This window comes from Macrobrachium rosenbergii, chromosome 9 (genome assembly GCF_040412425.1).
Source record: "Macrobrachium rosenbergii isolate ZJJX-2024 chromosome 9, ASM4041242v1, whole genome shotgun sequence".
Taxonomy (NCBI): Eukaryota; Metazoa; Arthropoda; class Malacostraca; order Decapoda; family Palaemonidae; genus Macrobrachium; species Macrobrachium rosenbergii.
The window spans coordinates 9,993,541-10,015,027 of NC_089749.1; the positions used below are offsets into that span (position 1 = coordinate 9,993,541).

The 21,487-nt window shown below is 34.6% G+C and overlaps 2 protein-coding genes across 2 annotated transcripts; one reads left to right on the plus strand and one right to left on the minus strand.

Moving 5' to 3' along the window:
* Nucleotides 1–1,993: 1,993 nt before the first annotated feature.
* On the minus strand, nt 1,994–8,489 carry B9d1 (B9 domain-containing protein 1). Its single transcript, XM_067108389.1, has 6 exons — nt 8,372–8,489; nt 7,149–7,305; nt 6,751–6,862; nt 6,349–6,457; nt 5,445–5,563; nt 1,994–5,111 (listed from the first exon to the last, which is right to left on the minus strand). The coding sequence occupies exons 2-6, from the start codon at nt 7,278–7,280 to the stop codon at nt 4,930–4,932; spliced, it is 654 nt and encodes a 217-aa protein (XP_066964490.1). The 5' UTR covers nt 7,281–7,305; nt 8,372–8,489; the 3' UTR covers nt 1,994–4,929.
* A 961-nt stretch (nt 8,490–9,450) lies between these two features.
* Nucleotides 9,451–21,487, plus strand: Nup75 (nuclear pore complex protein Nup75). The gene is given in 16 exon segments (XM_067108390.1): nt 9,451–9,564; nt 11,223–11,322; nt 11,940–12,129; nt 12,767–12,936; nt 13,789–13,910; nt 14,778–14,811; nt 14,814–14,899; nt 15,594–15,716; nt 16,420–16,638; nt 16,993–17,090; nt 18,297–18,514; nt 18,777–18,895; nt 19,462–19,561; nt 19,822–19,921; nt 20,247–20,372; nt 21,224–21,487. Coding segments are annotated over 16 exon segments (1,968 nt in total). The 5' UTR covers nt 9,451–9,531; the 3' UTR covers nt 21,354–21,487.

Consider the following 21,487-nt stretch of genomic DNA (forward strand, 5'->3'; position numbering starts at 1 on the left):
TTTGCTCGTAATACCTGGTTATGAATAATTCAAGTTCTCAGAGTCGTGACATCCTTAGCAAAGTGAGCAGTATTTTTTCTGTGACAGACTGGATCAACTTCAATGGTTGTCTTTGTGTATATTGCCATTGTGACTGTTTAACTTGAATGCAGTATTAACTAAGTTTATAAGGAAAGCAGACATGTAAATACGGAAGACATTGATTGTTAAAACACTCATAAATTCGAACATAATTCATCAAGTTATACTGTCTAAATGTTCTGTTTCACTGATTGCTGGCAATTGGTAAAAAATAAATAATTCCTTGATATGTATTTTTTTTTCAAATCACGAACCTAGTAAAGAATGGTAATGTGAGAAATAATAATTCTATAAATTTATCTCCTTTGAGCAAGGCACCACATGCTTTTTCCTGAGTGATTGGCATTAAATATTTGTCAGATGTTGCCCTCACCCATTATTTCTTCTATCACCTAACAGTTACGGGAAAGCTTAAACACAGCCAGTCCCTGCTTTACGATGGGGGTTCCGTACCTACACCGCATCGTAAACCGAAAATCGTCGTAAACCGAAAAATCGTCGAAAATTGTAAAAAATCCAAAGAAAACCTTACTTTTAATGCTTTTGTTGCATTGAAAATGATGTGCTGTAAACTGTATTTTTATTGAGTTATCCATCAAAAAAACCTCCAAATTTTTATTATTCTGCCGTTTTGAAGCCATATTTCTTCCGTTGGATCGGCATCGTAACCCCGGAACATGTGTCGTAGACTGGGAAATCATTTCTGATGAATATATTTGAAAAGTGTCGTAACCTGGGAATGTTGTAAGCCAGACCCGTCGTAAACTGGGGACTGCCTTCTCATAAACAGTGAACAAACTTCTTGAAGTCAGGCAACAAAAAAGCCAACACCAAGTGTAAAGTATAAATTGAATAAGGCATTCTATAAAATCTATGGTTACTGTTGGCATAGCAATTATATAAATTGTTTTAATGTACTATACAGTAAAGAAGTACAGCACTGAATGTGTAAAACCAAGGATAAATATTAAAATCAGTCTTGCTGAGAAAGTGAGCTGGCTATCACCTACTTTTCTCTTTTGTGGACTTTTAATACAGTATATTCTATTTTGTTGATCAATTGATGTGCATACAGTAGTTAAAAAAAACATTCAATCTGCGTACATATACCAGTTAAAAATAAATACTCTGAGGAGACAACTATATTGCATAAATCATCTCAGTGAATAAATTACTTGAATATGCAATAAACTGTTAAGGAGTTTGGGTGAGGAAGAGCTGAACTCTGCTTTAGTAGATGACAGTATCTGAAAAAAGAAAATGTTACTGCTTATCACCAAAACATGAGCTCATTCCTTTCACGCATTCAAATTAGCTGCTGCCAGTGTCTGAAATGTCCCTTAACAAATAGTTTGCTCATTTGTTACACTCTCTTTTAGGAACTTGAATAATTTGCATTGCAATTCTGTGTTGGGTTAGGTAAGTTATTTCATCATGGCAACAAAGGTATTACAATTTCATGGTTGCTGGTATAGTGGTTAGTGTCTTGGAATTCTGCTCAGATGTAGGGAGTTCATGCCTAGTCCCCCAGGATGATGAAAAATCACTTGCTCTGGTACAACGATCAGTTACTGCTGCAGTTTGGGGTCTGTGGTGGGGGTTGGGGGAATTTGGCTAACATTTGCCTGAGCACCTTAAGGTGGTAGAGAACTGGAACCCAGTAACTCCAACTTCAACTTGAAATTAGCCAAAGCTGTCATCAGTAAAGTTCTTTCTTCCCAACTCTCTCAACTTATGTAAGTGGATGTGGTATACCTTAATTTCAAATGAAGACAACATCAAATGTTAAAAAAAGTAAATGCTAATAATTACAAGAAAAAATTAGTCACATTTAGCAACTGGAGTCTTGTAGTACAGTACTGTACTATTCAAGACAATCATACAATAGGTCAATGTTAAGAGGAAAAAAAAATCATTTTACACATCTTTATTCTTATAAAAAATTTAAAATTGTACATAATGAAAAGTGGAATGCTAACAAAAATAAAAAATACTGACCCGTGAAACTGAAAAATATTCAAATGGTCGCTTCATGTTGAAATTTATACAAAATACACATTACCCAAGGGTGAACAGTGATTGTAATAGTCCTTCATTAGGATAACTTGTAATTTTCATAAATTTTTCTTAAAATTTTGCTTTATGCAGCTGGGCAAAATACTTTTAAAAATGTTAGTAATTTTTGTTATCTTGAGCACAAATTATTGATTCAGTTTCTTTTGTTCAAAGTATTTGTTTTGAGTAATTATAAAGATGCTAAAGGAAGACTGTTCCATAAAAATGGTAGGTTTTGTGTAAAAAAAGTTAACAAAAGGTTCAAGAATATTTTAAATACATAAACATAGACACATAGGGGTTATATAACTTACACTCACACTGTTTGAAGGACATAACACCTGCATAAATCTGAGTTTTCTGAAACTATAACAAACCCTTATACTTTGTTTGGTAAAGGCACTTATTACTTACTGCAAAATTGCAAACCAGTTTTACCAAAATTCATCTTTCAGAGTACAGGTAAAAATGTTATGATTTTCACATATTTCCACAAGTGTCTGTAATAAATTACAACAAAATTATGCAATATATATGAATAATATTTTCTAAAAATTTCTTTGGTATACTTCACAGGAAGTGAGAAGTGGCACTTTTTCCCCTGTGACTAGAATGAAATATTGGTATAGTCATTTTCATAAAAATAAAGGAAGAAGACTGAGAAAAAGACACAGACTTCTGGCAATGTTAGTAATATACCAGATGCTGTCAAGGTTATAAAGCACAAATCCATTGACAAAAATAGGAATTTTTAAAAAATACTTTTGATATCTACCTATAATAAACACCTTTAGTCTCCTGTATGGTGATAAAAAGATGAATATACTACCCAGAATTTTTGTAAAGCAACTGTTGGATAATAATTTGTGGTGCCTATAGGTAGTTGTTGTGATTAATTTGCTTCTTGGTAGAAAATAATGGTAATTCTGTCATGGGCGAGGTACATTCTGCAGTCAGGAAGTGTACCCTCTAGGTGAAAATATATACATTTCACAAATTACAGTACATCTTCCCCATACTTTCTTGAAAATGGAAAAGGAAAATTAGACATTAACAGTACATCTCATTCCAAAGGGAACGTTAAAATAAAATGACAAAATATTCTAACCTAGAGTAAGATCTGTAGCCATGAATAAGCAGCATGTGAAAGATCATGGGAAAATACTGTAAAGTTTTAGTAATACACCATTATAAACATTGAAAGTTCAACAAGAATTCTTCATGCCAAGATATATTCTTGTCTCTAAAAGTGTTGTCACAAACAATTTATTTTTTGGCATCATGGCAAATCAAAGATACAACCGTGAACATTTTCTTTACTTATCAAAGTCACTTTTATCTAAATGCTTTTCATATTGATGCTTTATCTAAAGGCCAATTATTTTCATTTACAATATGGTTACATACTGAATCTTAAAAACATATACTTTTAAATTGTAACACAATTTTGTTTAATCTTCTACAAGTAAAGAAAAAAGAAAGTTATGGAGAAAACAGTAATGACTAGATAGAATGACAGATAGATTCTGAAAGTTTGGTCTGACGACCTTGACTGGAATCTTTTGGTTACCGAGTACCGTGTAATGACTAGACAATCTAATAGCACTCATTTTTCTTAATAACTAAGTGGAAACCTTCAGATACATGACAAATCAAAATTTTAGTCATTTAACATAAAAATACAGAAGATATACTGGTAAAAAATACATACTATCATAGGTATGTATTCCATTTTAATGTAAGAATATGCACTAAAGTGGGGCATTTTGCTATATATTATTAAGACAGAGACAAACTATGTTTGGCTTCTAGGTAACATCTCCAGTTTTGATGTTTGATAATCACAGATTTTAAAACCTGAAGATAACTAGCAGTTAGTTTTCTTTGAAAGGTGGCACTAAGGAAGGCACTTTGAAATAATGAAGCATTATACATTTCTTTAATAAATGACAGCTTTTCATCTGTGAAATTTTAAACCACCAACAACATTTTACTTTAAAAGTGTAATTCTGTTACTCAGAATATATTTTTAACACCAACTAGTTTGCAGAATTATTCATTAAGAATAGATTTCATGGACAGTATTCTGAAATCTGATGTGTTATTTTCTTTAAAATTTTATACATGTTTACTGTTCACTAAAATAGATCTCTTCAGGAATTAGCACCATTTTTTATAAATGATTGTGCATGGGAAAAAAATCCTGAAATACAGACAGTATACAACAAAATCTTCATGTTGCAAAATATAACAATATGTACCAAGCATATATCACATAATTCACTATCAAAATTCCTTAATTAAAATAAGTACTATACTGTAGTGTAAAATAGTTACAATGTCTTTGAAAAGAACGTTCATAAAATCCTTTTTCTTAGTACTTGTGCATGTGTTTACAAGGAATCACAATAGGTACAGATTTCTTTGTTTCTAAGAAGGTGAAGATGCAGTTTGCAAAGGATCTTCCCTCGTTAAGAAAAATATATACTGGTAAATAACAGCTTCACCTTCAAGAAATCTTAAGTCAGTAACAGTACGCAGACTGTAAGTAAATTCTACTACAGGAATTTGGCACATTTCTTACTGATACTTTGCTGTTTTCATACTCAGCCCAGAAAAATAAGCAAAAATATACAGTTTTTTCAAGAAAAATTTTCTATTTTTTGCCTAAAAATACAGATGTGTTGCTCATTTTTGTGGCTACTCACTACAGTAATTATGGTCATTCATGAAACTACATGATTTTAGTTGTTCAGAGGTAGATTCTAGCAGCAAGATTACAATCATGAATGATTAATCTTCACTATGCATTGCAAGACCTGAGCCAGATGGTACAGGTTCTTTGAGTGGCTGGGTCAGAGGAAAATAGCTTGAGTTTTTGGATGGACCTGAAGAGTTGTAGCCGAGTTTCTCAAGGTCTTTCATGACAACATTGAACGAAACGGTAATTTCACCATGCGACCTTACTCGGGTAACTAAAAATGACAGAATAAAATCACAATTAAGAATAAGCAATGGCTGGCAAAGTTTAGTCAATTGCTCTCATCCTTATTAAATAGTGTACCCAGATTAATAAGTCTTTTACTAATGTAGCCACATTAATAAAAGAAGTACAAAGCTTATTATCTTCAATATCATACTAACAAGGCTGCAACCATTAACAAACTTTTTAACATGAAACTTTTTAACGTGAATTAAAAGAATCGAGTTTGTGAAGCTAACACAGGTGTTATGAAAATCTAAGTGATGCAGCAGAGGAATGACAGGTATCATGTAGCAATCAACATTCACAAAATATGGTACCTTACCTTCACGCCCTTTGCCACGGGCAATAAGCTTTGGATCTACAAATTCAGGTCTTCTTCCTGTTAACCAAGCCATTAGTTTTTGTATAGTTGAAGCTGATTCTGGTACAAAAGTTGTCAATCTGAAAATATTTGGATAACTTTAACATGGAAAGAATACTTTGCAGATTAAACATAAACAAATTTTGAAATTTTCATACTCTTTATGTCCCAAAGATACCAGGTACACATTTAAAACCTTTGGAAAAATTATGTAATAAAACAAAATCATTGATAGTGTACAAACAAGTTTTGAATACATACAGACTGCCAGCACTGGTCAACAACAATTACCAAACCATCCAGTAAGTAAAATGGTGCAGTACAACATAGGTAATACAGCATTATAGAAGCGTTCTTAATAATGTGAAGACTGAGAATGTAACAGAGGAATTTCTCAACATGTTAGTTCTTTCCTTGTTATGACTGAGACCTATCTCATCTGCCCAGTTAGTTCTCTTTTACATTTATTCAACCCAATCTCCTCGACTTACAGGAAAGCATTTCAATACTGCCTCACGATGTTGTCAATGTGATCCAAAGGTTATTTATAATATGGTACTGTCCCTCCTTCTCTAAATTAATATTTGTATCATGTCTCAGTCCCCTGAGGAGGATGAAAATGCAAAAGAGTAAGTACGTTACCTTCTCACAAACCCAAAAGGTTTTAAAATATACTGTACTCTGCAAACTGTATTTTGGAATGAAGAACTACCATGGTAGTACACTGCTGTATACATTTTCCAGTTATGGAGGAATATGGATAATGGTATTTTACATTGTGTAGGCTTCCACAAGGAGCATAATTAAAAATGACTTAACGTGATTGCTTACGTTAGTGTAATTAAAAATGACTTTATGTGATTACCTGCGTTTGTGTATCCCAGGGGTGATCGGAAGATGACATGCTGCATAGCCGATGATAGTGTCATTACCAAAAATATCATTGCCATAAACACTCAAAACTAACTGAGGCCCTGTAAGAAAATAATAATGTACATGTAAATGATAATCAAGTCACACCCAGAAAGAGAGATCTTGTAAACAGGCAATGAAGACAAAGACATAAGTGCTGTGCAATAATCTAGAAAACATGTCTTGTACTTCAATTTTTTATCCAAAGCTGGTTTAGGAATTTCCCAGCAGCTTGGAGTGTAACTCAGAATTCATGTTACCCTGTACTGGATACTGAATATGAGATGTCCTCATGCAATAAATAAAAGAAAAATAACCATATCTGAATGACCAAAACTTTAAACTGCTTACTCACATCCATATGGGTTAGTTGATTTAAAGGTGATGTCCAGTGGAAAGTTCCAAATGAATATTTGCCTTTCATCGTCACTCCGGCGACTCATTTGAGAAACACATTCCTCTAAACCCTGTATTGAGTAAATATACTTATAATTCATTTACATAAATAAACAACTGCCAATGCAAAACAGAACAGAACCAAAACAAAATATTCCTCTAAAGTAATAATAATAACTGGATAATATTGTTTAAACTGGAAAATACTGCTTTTAAAAAAAGTAAAAAAATGAATACCAGTAATATATTCAGTAAAGCACTATGATAAATCACATACAGATCAATCAATAATATTAAATTAGTACACTATTATCGCTGCAAAACAAGCATGACAAAAATGGGTAATTTAATACATACCCCAACCACTTCCCAGTCTGTCCCTGATGTGAAGCAGTAGTTGAAATATAAATTATCACCCTCCATAAACCTCCCAGAATCAATTTGACCAGTAACATTAAGCATGAAGACACTTGGAGCAGTTATAGACATGATAAGGCACTAGAGTTGACTTTCACTGAAAAGTAAAATTGGTCATTCAACAACTATATATATCATTACTGATATTTTTTGTATGTGTCCACCTGTCTTATATGGTTTCTGAAAAAAAATTTCAACACAGTACGGTTTTACAACAGTCACTTTGTTCTTATACATATGACAAATCATAGAAAGAGAGGGTTGTTGCCGACCACTTAAGACTGAAATTGTTGGACTGCAGTGTTCCTACAATGAAGGATGCAAAATCCTACCTAGCCAAGGGACCAAGGGACCCTTTAGCCCCAACCTTACATCACACTTAGCATATTTATTACCTTTAGTTTGGGAGATCAGGACCTGCAGTTCAGAAGTAGACTGAGGTCTAGTAACCTATGTTCAGAAGCTAGGGATGGGGTATAGTTGGTGGCTCCTTGCTAAAAGAAGTGGATATGTGACAAATAAGACTATTATACAATTATACATGAAAAATGGAAAGATCCCATGTCTCACCAAAGTCCTTCTCCCCAAAAATTCCCATAGATGAGATCACATGAAAAAACAAGCACAACATTTTCTCTCTTAGGAACCTTCAGTAAAGATTATATCCCTCTGATTCACTTGAAGTCTGCAAGACCATTTCTGGCTGCATATTAATGAATTTGGTGATAGTGTTTAAGGCAGTCTCTGTACAATTAGATGCAAGGAAATTCTTGGTCGTTCCAGGGATCTAGGCTATAAAACTAACATGGCTTCGGACATTATTCAGTAAAGAGCTTTAAGTTCCACTTCACACTCCACAGTGAAATATGCCAAAATCATCGTTCGACCATTGCTGCTAGGCTATCTGATTCGGTGTTGGAGATGTGTTCATTAACCATACCTTAAGTTGTTCTGACCTAAAACACAAAATTGACAAGCAGTGAAAACATGTGGGCTATATTAGTTTCATCTAAGCCTATATTATAAATACTGATGGCAGTTAAACAGGCATTTTATTAGATGAGGCTTGGTCTACCACATCTAAGCCAGCTTAATTGTCCTATAATATTACTTGTAAAATTTGGCATTATGCTCAAACACTGTACAGTAATGAAGCTAAAAACCTTTTAAATACTAGCTGTTTGATAAGACAAAGTCGTCGTGTAGTGGGAAACCGAAATTTTAGGAAGGAATACCAGCAGTGACAACAAAGGCACAAATTCTTACAAGTCCCGGAAGAAGAAGTGTTTTTGTTTTGTTCTCGTTGCCAGGTTACGAGAGTTGCCAGTATGCAATTTGATGGTAATTTTTTTCAATATTTTCAGGTAATATCCGTATTACTTGTATTCCTCCATAAAAATGTCTGCAAGTGAGTTCTGAAATGTCATATCTTTACCATACACTATACTTTACTATATACTATACTTCGTGGGACACTGGTCGCCATTAGCTTTGTAATGCACTAATGGAGACGGAATATTTTTCGTGTCTGCTTCCTCATAATTGTTGTCAAGGGAATAAAACCCTGTGCCATAGGGTTGAAAATGATATTTACGCAATTTTCATCTGGATTTGATAGAGGCAACAAACTGATGCTTATCTACTGGTCAGTGACAGCAAAAATTAACGCCATCTAACCTCGGGCGAGTTAAGAATATAATAATCATAACGTTACCTGTGAACTGAACAGATTTTCAAAATTAGAATGTTACCAATTCTAAAACCACCCATGTCTAAATAGATAAAAATGTAATTATATTAGTAGGAATATACTGGACACAAGAAAATGAACTTAAATATTTAATGAGTGCTAATGTACGACAACTCTGTATCTGTAATGTTTAAGAGTAAGTAAAACTAACTTACGACAATTCTGTATCATTAATTTTTTAAGGTAAGAATTAATACGTTAAAATTGAATAGCGTAAGTAGATATACAAGAGGAAGTGCCGGCTACAACTTTGATGAAAATGCAACTTAACTCGTTTTTTTTTATTTTGCTTAGAAAACAAGAAATAAAAGTGATATAGTTGTACTACAGTAAGCACAGTCAATGAAGACTCATACGAAATAGTTGGAGAGTTAATTTAGTGAAAGTAGCATTAAAATTAAAAAGGAAATTTTATGTCATATATAGAGAAAAAGGCAAAAGAAAATAAAAGTAAATATGAAAATTAGAAAACGGCACTTTAGCAACTTAGGTGCCGTTGCAAAGGCAAAGCCTCGACCCTCAACCTGAAAATGTAAACAGTTGCTGACAATTTCTGCCGCCGCCACTGCAAACATGGAAGATTCAAAACAGTCCGGAAGAATTTGGGTAAATAAACAATTGCTGCTCGTTTTGGTGTATGGTTTTCTGCATTTATATATTAGTAGAAGTATCCTGAACTAATTATGTAGGTAACATATTTATCGGTTGAGTAATAAACTCGACTAACGTGTATGGACTTTGCCCTGCGTGTCTGGTAGGATAATCGACCATAGGTTAGTAGTGTTACTGATTTTTCGTCAAATACAGGATTCAGTTACTTTTTCTATATTTTATCACGTTATTCATGGAGTTTTTACCATATTTTTCAGAAAAAATTGTTCATAACCTATCCCCTTCACTTGTAAGACAAGCCTGGCCTACCTAACCTATATATCGGCTCTGGCCAATTACATTTTTTAATAGGTACAGGAAACTACTTAGTTATACCCTTTTTGGCACATATCGTATGGATGAATGCACATAAACGACCAAGCTGCCATGTATTTTATCTTTTATCGAGATCTTTTAATAATTGGCTTATTGTAGCCTAGGACCTAGCCTATGTAACTTTCATTTCTCACCAGATACTTGAAACATTTATCAGTAAAACTTTACTTTAGTTGCGCGCCTGATTTCCGCTAGTCGTCGACCAGGACAGGTTTTTCATACATAAATAGATATAATCTTTCCTATAATGCCAGGTCCTGACCTAACCAGATCTTACCTACCTAGTCTAAGTTTGGGCGACAAGCCCTGACCTGGGCGTAGGGGAGTAGCCGCTTTGCCTCCCCTGGATCCCCCCATAAAGGCAGTAGCCTGCCCTGGTTGGCGACTGGTGAGAATCAGGCTGTGCCGCTAAAGCAAAGCTTTACCTATATATTTTTTATTTCTTGGCCTATCTCAAGTTTTATGCATTTTTTTTTTTACTGTTATTTGTGCAGTCCACTTGTTTTTGTTTCCCCTGCCTCTTGTATACAGCAGTTGTGGGGAAACCCCAATGGGAAACTAGGTTTTTTACAAGGGAACCAAAAGTAAGTGAAGTGCACCAACAGGAACAGTCTATAATGCATAAACCTTACAGGCAGAAGATGGAATAACGACTTCCTGAAGATTGAGACAACATATCCTACCTGAGGATTTGGTCTCCTGTATAAAAGACCCAGCTTTGTATTATAATTACAACAAATGGCCATTCTTTTCAAAGTACCTGAAATTGTATTTTTTGCAGATATACAAACCTGAAGGCTTGTGGTATGGTGTCCTGGTTAAATTGCTTAATAATAATGAGCATAATCCTATTGCTAACCATCCCTGACTTAGTTCTTATACCAGAAGGAAAAGTGAGAGTATAGAGATAGACTTAGGTGTGTGGGTAGGCATTGCATACATTCACTCAACCACCTGCTTGCATCTGCATCTGTAACTTTATTGTTAACAAGCTTCAATGATTGAACCACCTTGCTTACCAAGAAAACTCCTACACAGAATACATAAAGATTTGTATTTCTAGGGAAAAATTTACTGTTAAATATTCCTACACAAAATACATCAAAATTTATATATTTAGAAAAAATGCAATTTGATCCTCCCAAAAACTGCTAGTTTTCAGAGGTGAAGGATAGGGCCAGTTCTCTTACAAGTAAGTGTGTAATCTTATGCTCTATTTTTAATCCAGTAACTTTTATGTTAAAGGCAACACGAATGATAACTTTATTAATTTCCAGGATGTCCCTGATCCTCTGTTGGTTGGGGGAATGCACGGGGTTCTCGGAGGATTAAACTCCTTCATGGTCTTTCCTCATAGGGCTGTTCCACGAAATGAAGGTATTTACTTTTACTGTAAATCATGTAATTATTATTTTGTTAGTTACTTCCAATAATTTCTTCTTAGTTATTATACAGAGTATAATTTACAAAGAACTCTTATGAAGGTAAACATAGTTTCCAGTTAAGCATCCGTTATTGGGAAGGCATGAGAGGGTTATGTAGTGGTTGATTATTTGCAAAACTCTCAGGACTATTTAAAACCACTTTTGAATTGTTTTATTATGTCCATTGTGTATCTGTCCATTTTAATCCTCACAGCTCAGAGTCACCATTCTTAACTTCAGTACGAACATATAAGATAAAATATTTTGTAATGATGCTCTTTACCAGCATTCCAAAAATTCCTCCATTGCGCAGGCTATTATTGTATTGGAAGTTGCGTTACTTGTAAAATTCACCAGGTTCAGGGGAACACTTATAATATACTGTATATATGTTCCTCTGTAATTTCAGGAATAGTTGTTTACATGTTAGCTTATTCTTAACATTCAGACATGCAGTTAGTATGCTTTATATTATCAGGCAAAGTACAGTATTTATAATTCACTTTATTCATTTTATTAGATCATTATTGTTTTGGTTTGAATGTTTTCTGTACAGCAATTATTTTGCAGAGACGCAAGCAAAGCTTCCAGATGATGCTAAAATGTACCAAGTTGACTCTTTTACCTGGCTCTGGGGAAATCATGCTCGCAAGTTGGTCAATGAGAGTGTTGGGACATTTATTGCACTGCAGAATGCAATTTCAGAGTCAGAACCAGACAGCTGTATACCCATACTTGTTAAAAAATCAAGGGAATATAGGTAAGTTCAACATGATATGTTTTTGATAATCCTTTCATATAATTAGCTTCATGCATCTTTGATTTTTACTTCACTGCTCAGTCTAAGATATTACATGTTGGATGTGTAGGAGTCCACAGACTATACTTCTAACATGCTAACTTCTTGTAGGTGTTAAGCATATGGAGGAATTTTGTAAACTTTAAAAAAGCAAAATAATGTCAAAGGGAATTGTATTATATGCTGACCAGTTATGCTTTAAATGTAGATTCTTGCTTTGTTTGTTTACTATTAGTGTTAAGTATGCTGCTGGCAAGAAAGTGCATCAACTGAAATGTCTGAAGACAAGGCCAGAGAGAGGTTTGAGGAGGAAAGGCATGTTGGACAGCCTAAGTTGTGCACCACACCCCATGAGCAGTATTGCTCAGTGGAACCATACCATTAAGCGTATAATTTTTGATCAGGAAAATTACATAATTACGCAGATTTAGGAATATAAAGCAATTCCTTGAACGATGTTTTTACTTGCAGATTTTAGTAAAGATACTTTACTGTAGGGGATGACATTGATGAGATTTGACTTTGAATATGGTAAGTAGCCAAGATGTTCGAATGACAGGTCTTTAAAAGAAAATAATTGAATTGCGATTTTTGGTAGGTCTATGATACAAGCATGCAGCAGTGAGATCACCGCAGACTTGCAATCCATGGAGACTGACAATGGCCAGAAGGGGGAAGAGGAGGAGTTGGCAGAATGTGCTCAGCTTCTTTCCAAAATGGAGCTGATTTTGAGTCTTATAGAAATTCTTTTCATTGACAAAAAACCAGGTACTGTGAAGCTTATGTACAATTAGTAATTGTCACACTGTCTAAATACAGTATTTACCACCATGTAAGACAGACATTTAAGATCCATCCCAATTTTTATAAAACAAAAGTGACTAGTAGTATATAATGTTCCTATAGATAATATCTGCTAACATCTGATGAAAGCAAATACAATGCAGTGTTCAGTAGAATCATAATGACTGATGTTTAAAACTATTGATGTAAGTTGCTTAATACATAGGTAGTATATAAAACCCCTGTGCTACACATTTTATTGAGAAAAGATTACAGGTATTTCTTGTTACTTTAGGTATTAGTTATTGATATCGGTAGCGAACACTTGTTACAACAAAACCTGGGAAAACGTTTTCTTCCCAAGACAGAACCTATAGTATTTTGTTTTTTATTTGGTTGTATTATAATTTCTTATGTTATTTTTGTATTGGATAATGGAATGTACCAAATTGCAAAGAAGTATACTGTAATTTGTTGCAGGGCTTTTATATCTGTCTCGTCTGAACTTTTTGGGATTATATCTGTCTAGTCTGAACTTTTTGGAATGTTGTAGTGTTGCCAAAACACGTTACTAAATGTCCAGATGTTAAACTGAAGTAATTGACCTCTGCCTTGTAAGGTGTAACTTGAATTTCCATGATTTTTTCTTAAGGAAAAAAGCCCATCTTATATACTGGCATATACGGTATATTGCATTTCACATAATTATATTTGCATATTTCAGGTTTTGCTGACTTCAAAACTCAAGTAAAATTAAATGAATCCAAATCTCCAATAACTTTAGCATATTTCAAATCTGTACTGTTAATATTTTTTTCATCCTTTGAATTTGTGCAGGTGGTTTGGTCTTGGGACAGCTAGTGGCTTGGATCGTCCACCATTTTCCCAAGTGCAGTGACAAGGGAGACGAGGCCATGACCTCTGATCATCCACATCAACATCCTTCTTACTGGGATGCTGTAAGTAGGATAGGTTGTAGGTATTTAACAATTTTATGCTGAAGGCCAAATGCTGCGACCTGTTAGGTCATTCAGCGCTGAAAGGAAAATCGAGAGAAATAGGTTTAAAAGGTGTAACAGGAGGAAAACCTTGTTGTTGCACTATTAAACATCATTAGAAGTGGGTGGAAAACAAGATGGAAGAGAGAATATGTATGGAGGTACAGTAAAAGGGATGAAAGGGGTTGCAGCTAGGGGCTGGTAGACGCTGCAAAGACCCTTAAGTAATGCCTATAGTGCACTGCGTGAGGTGCACTGACAGCACTACCCCCTACGAGGGTTTTAGGTATTGCGTTCAACATGTTCCATAAGGATTTTGTATGAAACATTCATGGAACATAATTGAGGGTGCACATATATTTTTGTATTTTCTTGTTTAAAGAGTTAGGTACTGCATTGAAAGTGCTGCAATTCTGTCCTATGATGTTTTGTTAGGCCAGGTTTGTTGATGCATTAATGCTCTTCAGGTATGGAGCATTGCTTTCTAATACTCAAGGGAAAAAATTTAGTATGCTTTTGCCTTTCTTATGATCAAAATAGTTGTCCTTTACGTTTCTCTATTAGCAGAGCTCTTTATAGTAAAACCATAAAAGATCCATATTTTGTGGAGATTTGATCAGTTCTCTTGTCGTTTTAAACCACAGATAATTAAGACAAAAGATCGAGATAAGGAGAAAACTAATGTATAAAGCCAAGATCAAATAAAGCATTGGTCTCTCTCTCTCTCTCTCTCTCTCTCTCTCTCTCTCTCTCTCTCTCTCTCTCTCTCTCTCTCTCTCTCTCTCTCACCTTCAGCAAATCAGTATGTCATGTCTTGTATGTTTTCAGATATATGGATTGGTACTTCAGGGTCAGATGGAGAATGTCAAAATATTGGCCATCATCCAGATTCAAGCACTGATCCATTTCTCTCAATGGATGAGCTTTTGAGAAAAATGCCAGTATATCAGGTATGTAATTTTGTCATCTGCCTAGTATTCAGTGCAAATTGCACATTTGGATTTTTTTCTTTGTCAGATTAATGCAGTAAATGCTGTGACATTCACTGTTTGCGTAGCCTGAACAATGGAATTCATGAGTAAAATGTTTCTTGTGATTTTACCTTTGTTACTCAATATGCTTTTTTATTTAGTGGTACCATTTGCATTCATTCTTATGACTACTTTAAAGAAATGTATAAAGGATTTTGTAAACTGAAATTAAAAAATAAATTTGGTATTGCAACAGTTGAAGCTCTTTGTTGCTGTTACAAATACTCTAAGTGAAATGAAACCTTTGAGTCTTGAATGAGACAGTTTGAGCACTCTTGTTTAACATTTCCCATGCTCACATGTCTGCTGAAGAGTTGGCAAACAGTGATGGCCAGATATGTTTTCTTTTTTTGTGTGTCTATCTCACATTCAGACTCATTTAAGATTATCAAAATATACTAAAATCTGTAATATATACAGAGGGACAGCTGGGTATAAGTGAATGAGTTGCAGGAGGAACGGTCTTTGCAATTATCTTTTTATTTTTTCATCATAGAGGCCAAGGATGAATTATCATAGATAAATGAGGATTGCTGTGAACTCAGTCACATTGCCCTTTGCACTAGGACCTTTTAATTCACAGATAGGCTAATCTGTATATCTTGCTATGCAGGCATATTCTGGAGTGTCAGAGGCAGAGTTCACTGTTAGGTGGCAACACTGGCAGAGCGAATGTGAACGTCGACTTCAAGATGGCCACTTCACAACGTGTCACCAGCTAAAGGCAGTATGCCAGGTCAGATAATATTTATAAACTATAATATGTTTTACATTATTTGGAGTTAAGGGGAAAGTAATGCCTAATGGGTATAGTGAAGTACTGTAAAGGGAAAAGATTAATATCATGCAAGTTCTCTTTTTCATAAATGTTAAAAGGTTGTGGTCTTTCGCCTCTAAATATTGAAATATTTGCAGTGGTTGAGCACATTCAGTGTATTCAGCATATTTTCTCTCATCTAGTTTTCTTAAATAACGGAAGTGCCTTCTTTCCATTTCTAATTTCATTGTAAGATTTATGTCTAATAAATAATGAATAATGAAGTGAAGATATTTATCCCTTAGAGCATGTATTCAAGGATCATATCAAGAGATATGTTTCCAAAGTTATGATGAAAGGAGAGGGAATAGGTTTAACAGTGGAAGTGACATTATTCTCATTTCCTGAAGAGTTCAATAATCATGTTTATTAGTCTTTTTGTAGACTTTTTGATATTCAAGGTGTTAATGGAGTTACTATGCCTGAGACTTTTTTTAAATGTAAAATCTTGCTAAAGGGTAAACTTACAAGCATTTTCGTTTATTTTATAACTGCATTCTTTTAAGAGGGGCACAGCTGTCTTCTTGAATTTTTGTATGGTTCATTAAGACCAGTGGTTACTGAGGCCAAAACCTAAGGTATATTTTTAACTTCTGTTACGCCCACAATGTTTCTCTTTCAGATTCTGTGTGGAGATCAGTCTACAATTAATGGCTTGATTGATTTGATGGACACTTGGTATCATCTCATGGTCTCCACTCTTCTGTTTACCAATCCGACCATAAAATTATTCCGCTTACACAGTGCAGCCCAGGATGCTATAAATGTTTTGGGGGGTGAACAAGGTATTACTCCTCTTGATCATGTCTTGCTTGCAGCTATGGAGGCTGACGCACATGAGGTGAGGCATTCTTCGAGTATGGTTAATATATTTGCATTCATAAAATGATTTACTTAATGAATTCATGTTTCAGAAATTGATAACCAATGGTGACCAGAACAGTATTTATACCTAATGTTCCTGGCGGTCACATTACTTTATTTTTCAATAGCAGCTTTGTGAGAGCTTTGAAGTCATTAGTGTAATTTATTAACCAATAACAAAATAATGTAATAACATTCTAACTGGGCTGTGAGTCAAGAAACAGTGTTCAAATATTTGATGAATTCTCAGCATTTCAGAATTGGAATATTTGTTTATATATTTTATGTATTGTTTGAATTGAAAAATTTTCATTATTCTTTTATTTTTAAGGTGATTAAAGAGTCCCAGCTGGTCCTGGATAACAGCTGGTTCACAGCTCACGTCATGGACCTCTTGTATCATACTTTGGCCTTGAAGACAGAACAAAAGTAGGTGGTTGATTTTTAATTGTAGTGTGTAATGTACAGATAGTGTTTAATAAACTGTCTTGTTTAGGAAAGTCTGTTATTTTACATTAACAGACTTGGGTAGGTTTTGGGGTGTGTTAACAGAAACCAGTCTCATGCCTACCCAGTTCAAGGCTCTTTTCGATGCTGAACTCTAAAGTAAATCCACTGCAACTCCAATTTAAGTATAAAAAAAGTGTGAAATGAGCTTGCACCTACTTAAAACATGAAAATTACTGTGTAATATTACTGTATTACTAAATTATGGGTGTGTGGTCAAATCAAGGGATACTGTAAAAGGGTAACAAAGGATTTGTTTGGTAATTGACCCAGCTATAGCAAATAACATTCTTGTCCTCCTCAGCTGACTAGTTTACATCTTGATTTCATTGTCATGCCTGTGGGTCTTTATCCATTTTCAGATAGTAACACCATATACTTCTGCTTTTTTTTTTTGTATGCCTTCTCAAAGTAATTTCCACCTTCCCCTTTTGTATTCTGTATTTACTGACACTTTCATGCTCTCTTTTTTATTTAATTTTTTGGTTGTTGTTGTCATTCCTTTAAATATTTGTCTTTTCATTTCACTTTTTCTCTTACTATCAACTCAGCACATAGCAGTACTGTGTTGTGTTGGGCATGCCTTACCTACAGAAGAGTGCAGTTCTTATATGATGTCATTTATACTTACCAGAAGAAAACAAATGTGACCAGCTTTCCCACTCTTATTAACTCTTTTTGGCCACCAGTAATCCTGTGCTCTGGCTGAATTCAAGTGCTGCTTCTCCCTTGTGGTTTTTCGGTAAAATTGTGTTGTACGCACAACGGTGATTTTACCAGAGAAATATATTTTCTTGATAGCTTTGTTAGTGTTGTGAATGGTTCTGGTCATTATTTTGTTTGGAAACTACTAGTTTCCATTTTGCTACTCCCCCCCCCCCCTTCTCTTCCTTCCCTTAGTGTCAAGTATGGGGAATTCAGTTCTGTTCACTTTCAAGATTATTTTCTCAGAAGTGTTTTTTAAAGAAATTGTAATGCCATCTCAAGTATTTTCAATTCTTGATCTTTCTTGCTCTCTTTTACACTTATGATTTTGATTTGTAGAAGCTTTTAAATCATGCAGGCCTTTTGGCGTGTTCCATACGAGTATATGCGCTTGTGAATAACAGCAATGATGATGTTTTACAGATTTCTTCCAGAACTTCGTGAATTCCTATTGCTAGATTATGCTAGTGTGCTAGTAGGGCACCCAAGTCTGTGGCAGGTTGGCATCTTGTACTTAGACCACTGTGGTCCATCAGGGTTGGCTATGTCACAGGCTGTTCTACAGAGAATTCCACTAACAGATGATTCCCGGGCTTGCAAAATAATTCAGATGGCCAGTGACAGGGATTTTGAAAGTGTTGGTAAGTGTATCTGCGGTGTCTTTTACGGCATGTTGTAGATGGTGCTAAAAGTTCGTAGTAAAATCTGTATAGCTCCATGTGGCATAACTTTTTGGTTACAGTCTGACCTGGCCAGATTCTGTAACTTGACCAGGCTTCACTTTGCATTGCTTAAGAGGGAATCTGTGAGCATATAAAAATTACTTAATAAAAAACCATATCATAAATATATTATTAAAATTGTTTAAATATTATAAATAAGAATATGTATTGTTTTCAACAGTTGTTAGCATATGTCGAGTGATGGGTCGCCGTGCACTCTCCCAGGATCGACTGGGTGCTGCCATCTGGTGGGGAGTGCGCTCTAGGGATTCAGCTTTTACTTCACATCTGGCTCACCAGGTTCGTGAAGCTTTAATAAAAGTGTGGAGTGCTTGTTAGAAGATTTTAAGGGAATATAAACGGTTTATTTGACCAAGTTACGAAATCAACAGTCATCTAAAGTTGGTTTTATTTTATTTTAAAGGTTTTCGTATTTATTTCGAAGGTAAAATTGTTTGCTAATGTGTTTTACTGTAAAACCTTGTTAATCTGGACCTATTTAATCTGAAATCCAAGGTTATTTACGCAGAATCTGGGTCTTTTGATGGAGTTTCGGTTGGCATTCACAGCAGCAACAAAATATTAAGGAAAAATATGGTGTAACTGTGGCAGAATTTCCATTTTCATTCTAGTGACATCTACTGTAAGAACTCTGAAATTTATTAGGAAACAGTACAAAAGCATCTTAAAAATAACATACTCTAAATACTTATTTAAAAGTATCATCCTCAGTGGAAAAGTATCATCCTCAATGGGTTTATAGTTGTGATTATTAGCAGGCCTAGCCAAAGTTAAGTTACTTTTGCTCATAATTTGTTAATGATTAGGAAGCTGTTTAGTTAATTTTTTTTTGCTGGCCATTACAGATTCTTCACAAATACATAGCTGAGGGAAGGTTTGAATCTTCTCCACTCCTAGATCATTTAGGTCCAGCAATGTTGCTGTCTGACACCTTAACTTTCTTAGGTAAGTTAATTATTAATTTTAAGCTTGACGTGCATTGTACGAATTCTTCTTTCAGTTCTTAGTCAGTGTGACAGGGTCTGTTTCACTCTGAGTGTAGGCTATTCATGATTAACGAGTTTGTAAAACAATGTTTAAAACAGTTGCTACTGAAGAGTAATGAGACTGGCTTTACTGTTTATTATATTTTCTTGAACTGTGTAGTTTGAATTTTGTTGCTCCTTTTTTAGTGGTGTGGGTATTTAAATTTTTTTTTTTTTCAGGCAAATACAGGGAATTCCACACAATGTACCAGGATGGCAACTTTCATGATGCTGCATCACTTCTTGTTTCTTTGATATCCTCTAAATTAGCTCCAGAATAGTAAGTTTTGATGCTTAACCAGTAGATTGCAAGTAGTAACTAAGCTGATTGGTGGCATATTTTGTATTATTTGCCCACCAGGGATTAAAACCATGAATAATATCAAACAGCTGTAGTTATATAATCACTAAGTCAAATACTTTTCAAGTTTTACATTAAGAAAAGTACTCTTCAGGTTTTACATTAAAGTATACTAAAACTGTCAAGAATATGATAATTGTTTTGATTGATTATAATCATGTCTTTGTTTGATACTTACAGCAGTTTGCCCTCAGAGGTTAATGATGAATGGAAACCCTTTAATTATCAGCGTTTACCATTTCAGCTTTTGGCCCGTATTGCTGTTGGATGCCCTACCACTTTTGAAGAGTGAGGACCCTGTCATATCAGCAGAACAGACTTATGAACTGATGTATTGTCTGCACAATCTCAGTAACCTGAGTAGCAAGACGTAAGTAAAATTTGTTTCCACATAAAGTTATAGCTGTTTTGATCTCTGTAATTTGATCCTGTGCTCAGCTTCCCGTAAATGCGAGTGGGAAAGAAAAGTCATCATTTTATTTTTGCTTAAGAAACTCTTGGTAAAAGGTTTCATTTCTGCCAGTTTTATTTTAATCTCTGTGGTGTGTACATTACAGCAACTTCAAACTGAAGTAGTATATCTCTCATAGCTAATCTTTTTGCCAGTCATTCTGTAGATGGACACCATTGAGTGTGCCTTATGTGGCAAACTGTAGTTGGTATGGCAGGTTTTTTCAGTCCTTATTTTGTACTTAATACTCAAGTGGAATAAGTGATGATACCCGTGTGGATCCTGCTATTAAAGATACAAATCTTTACTGTTCTTTAAGTGCTAGTTAAGTTAAGTATACCTTAGTTTTACCAGACCACTGAGCTGATTAACAGCTCTCCTAGGGCTGGCCCGAAGGACTAGTGAAAAGCTATTATATGAGTGAGAGGGGAATTCCCCAGTACCTGGCAAAGTCACATTTTTCAATTAGTGGTTTGTATTTATTTATGAAATAATAACAGTTTAAAATCTTGTTCAAGTCACTTCGTTATTGCATGTGAATTTGGCAGTTGAGATCATTTTTCTTTAGCCACTTTTATTAGAAGCGTTTTCAACATGGGGGTGAACTCGAGTTTTGTTTACCTTCAAGCAAAATGTGAACAAGTGAAATTACTAGGGGTCATGTGTCTTTTGATATATATTTCAGAATTTTCTAAGATGTAAATCTAGTTTATAATATATTAGATTACTGAATAATTGTAGGCTACTAATTTTGTTTCTCTGATTTTCAGCTTGGATAATCCTATGGAAACAGAAGCAGCAAAAGCAGCCTTTTCTCTTAAAGAGAAGGAGATAAGATTAGCGCTCTCAAATAATTTAGCGCGAGCCATTATTCATGAGGGAACTCTTGTTGAAGACTGACTTTCTTTATAATTTAGGGTACAATGTAAGATGTTTTATATTTTTTTTTATACTTAATGAATGATGACTGAAATGATTTACTACTCATAGCTTATAGTATAATAAAACTATTCACTGTTTGAAAACTCTGAAAA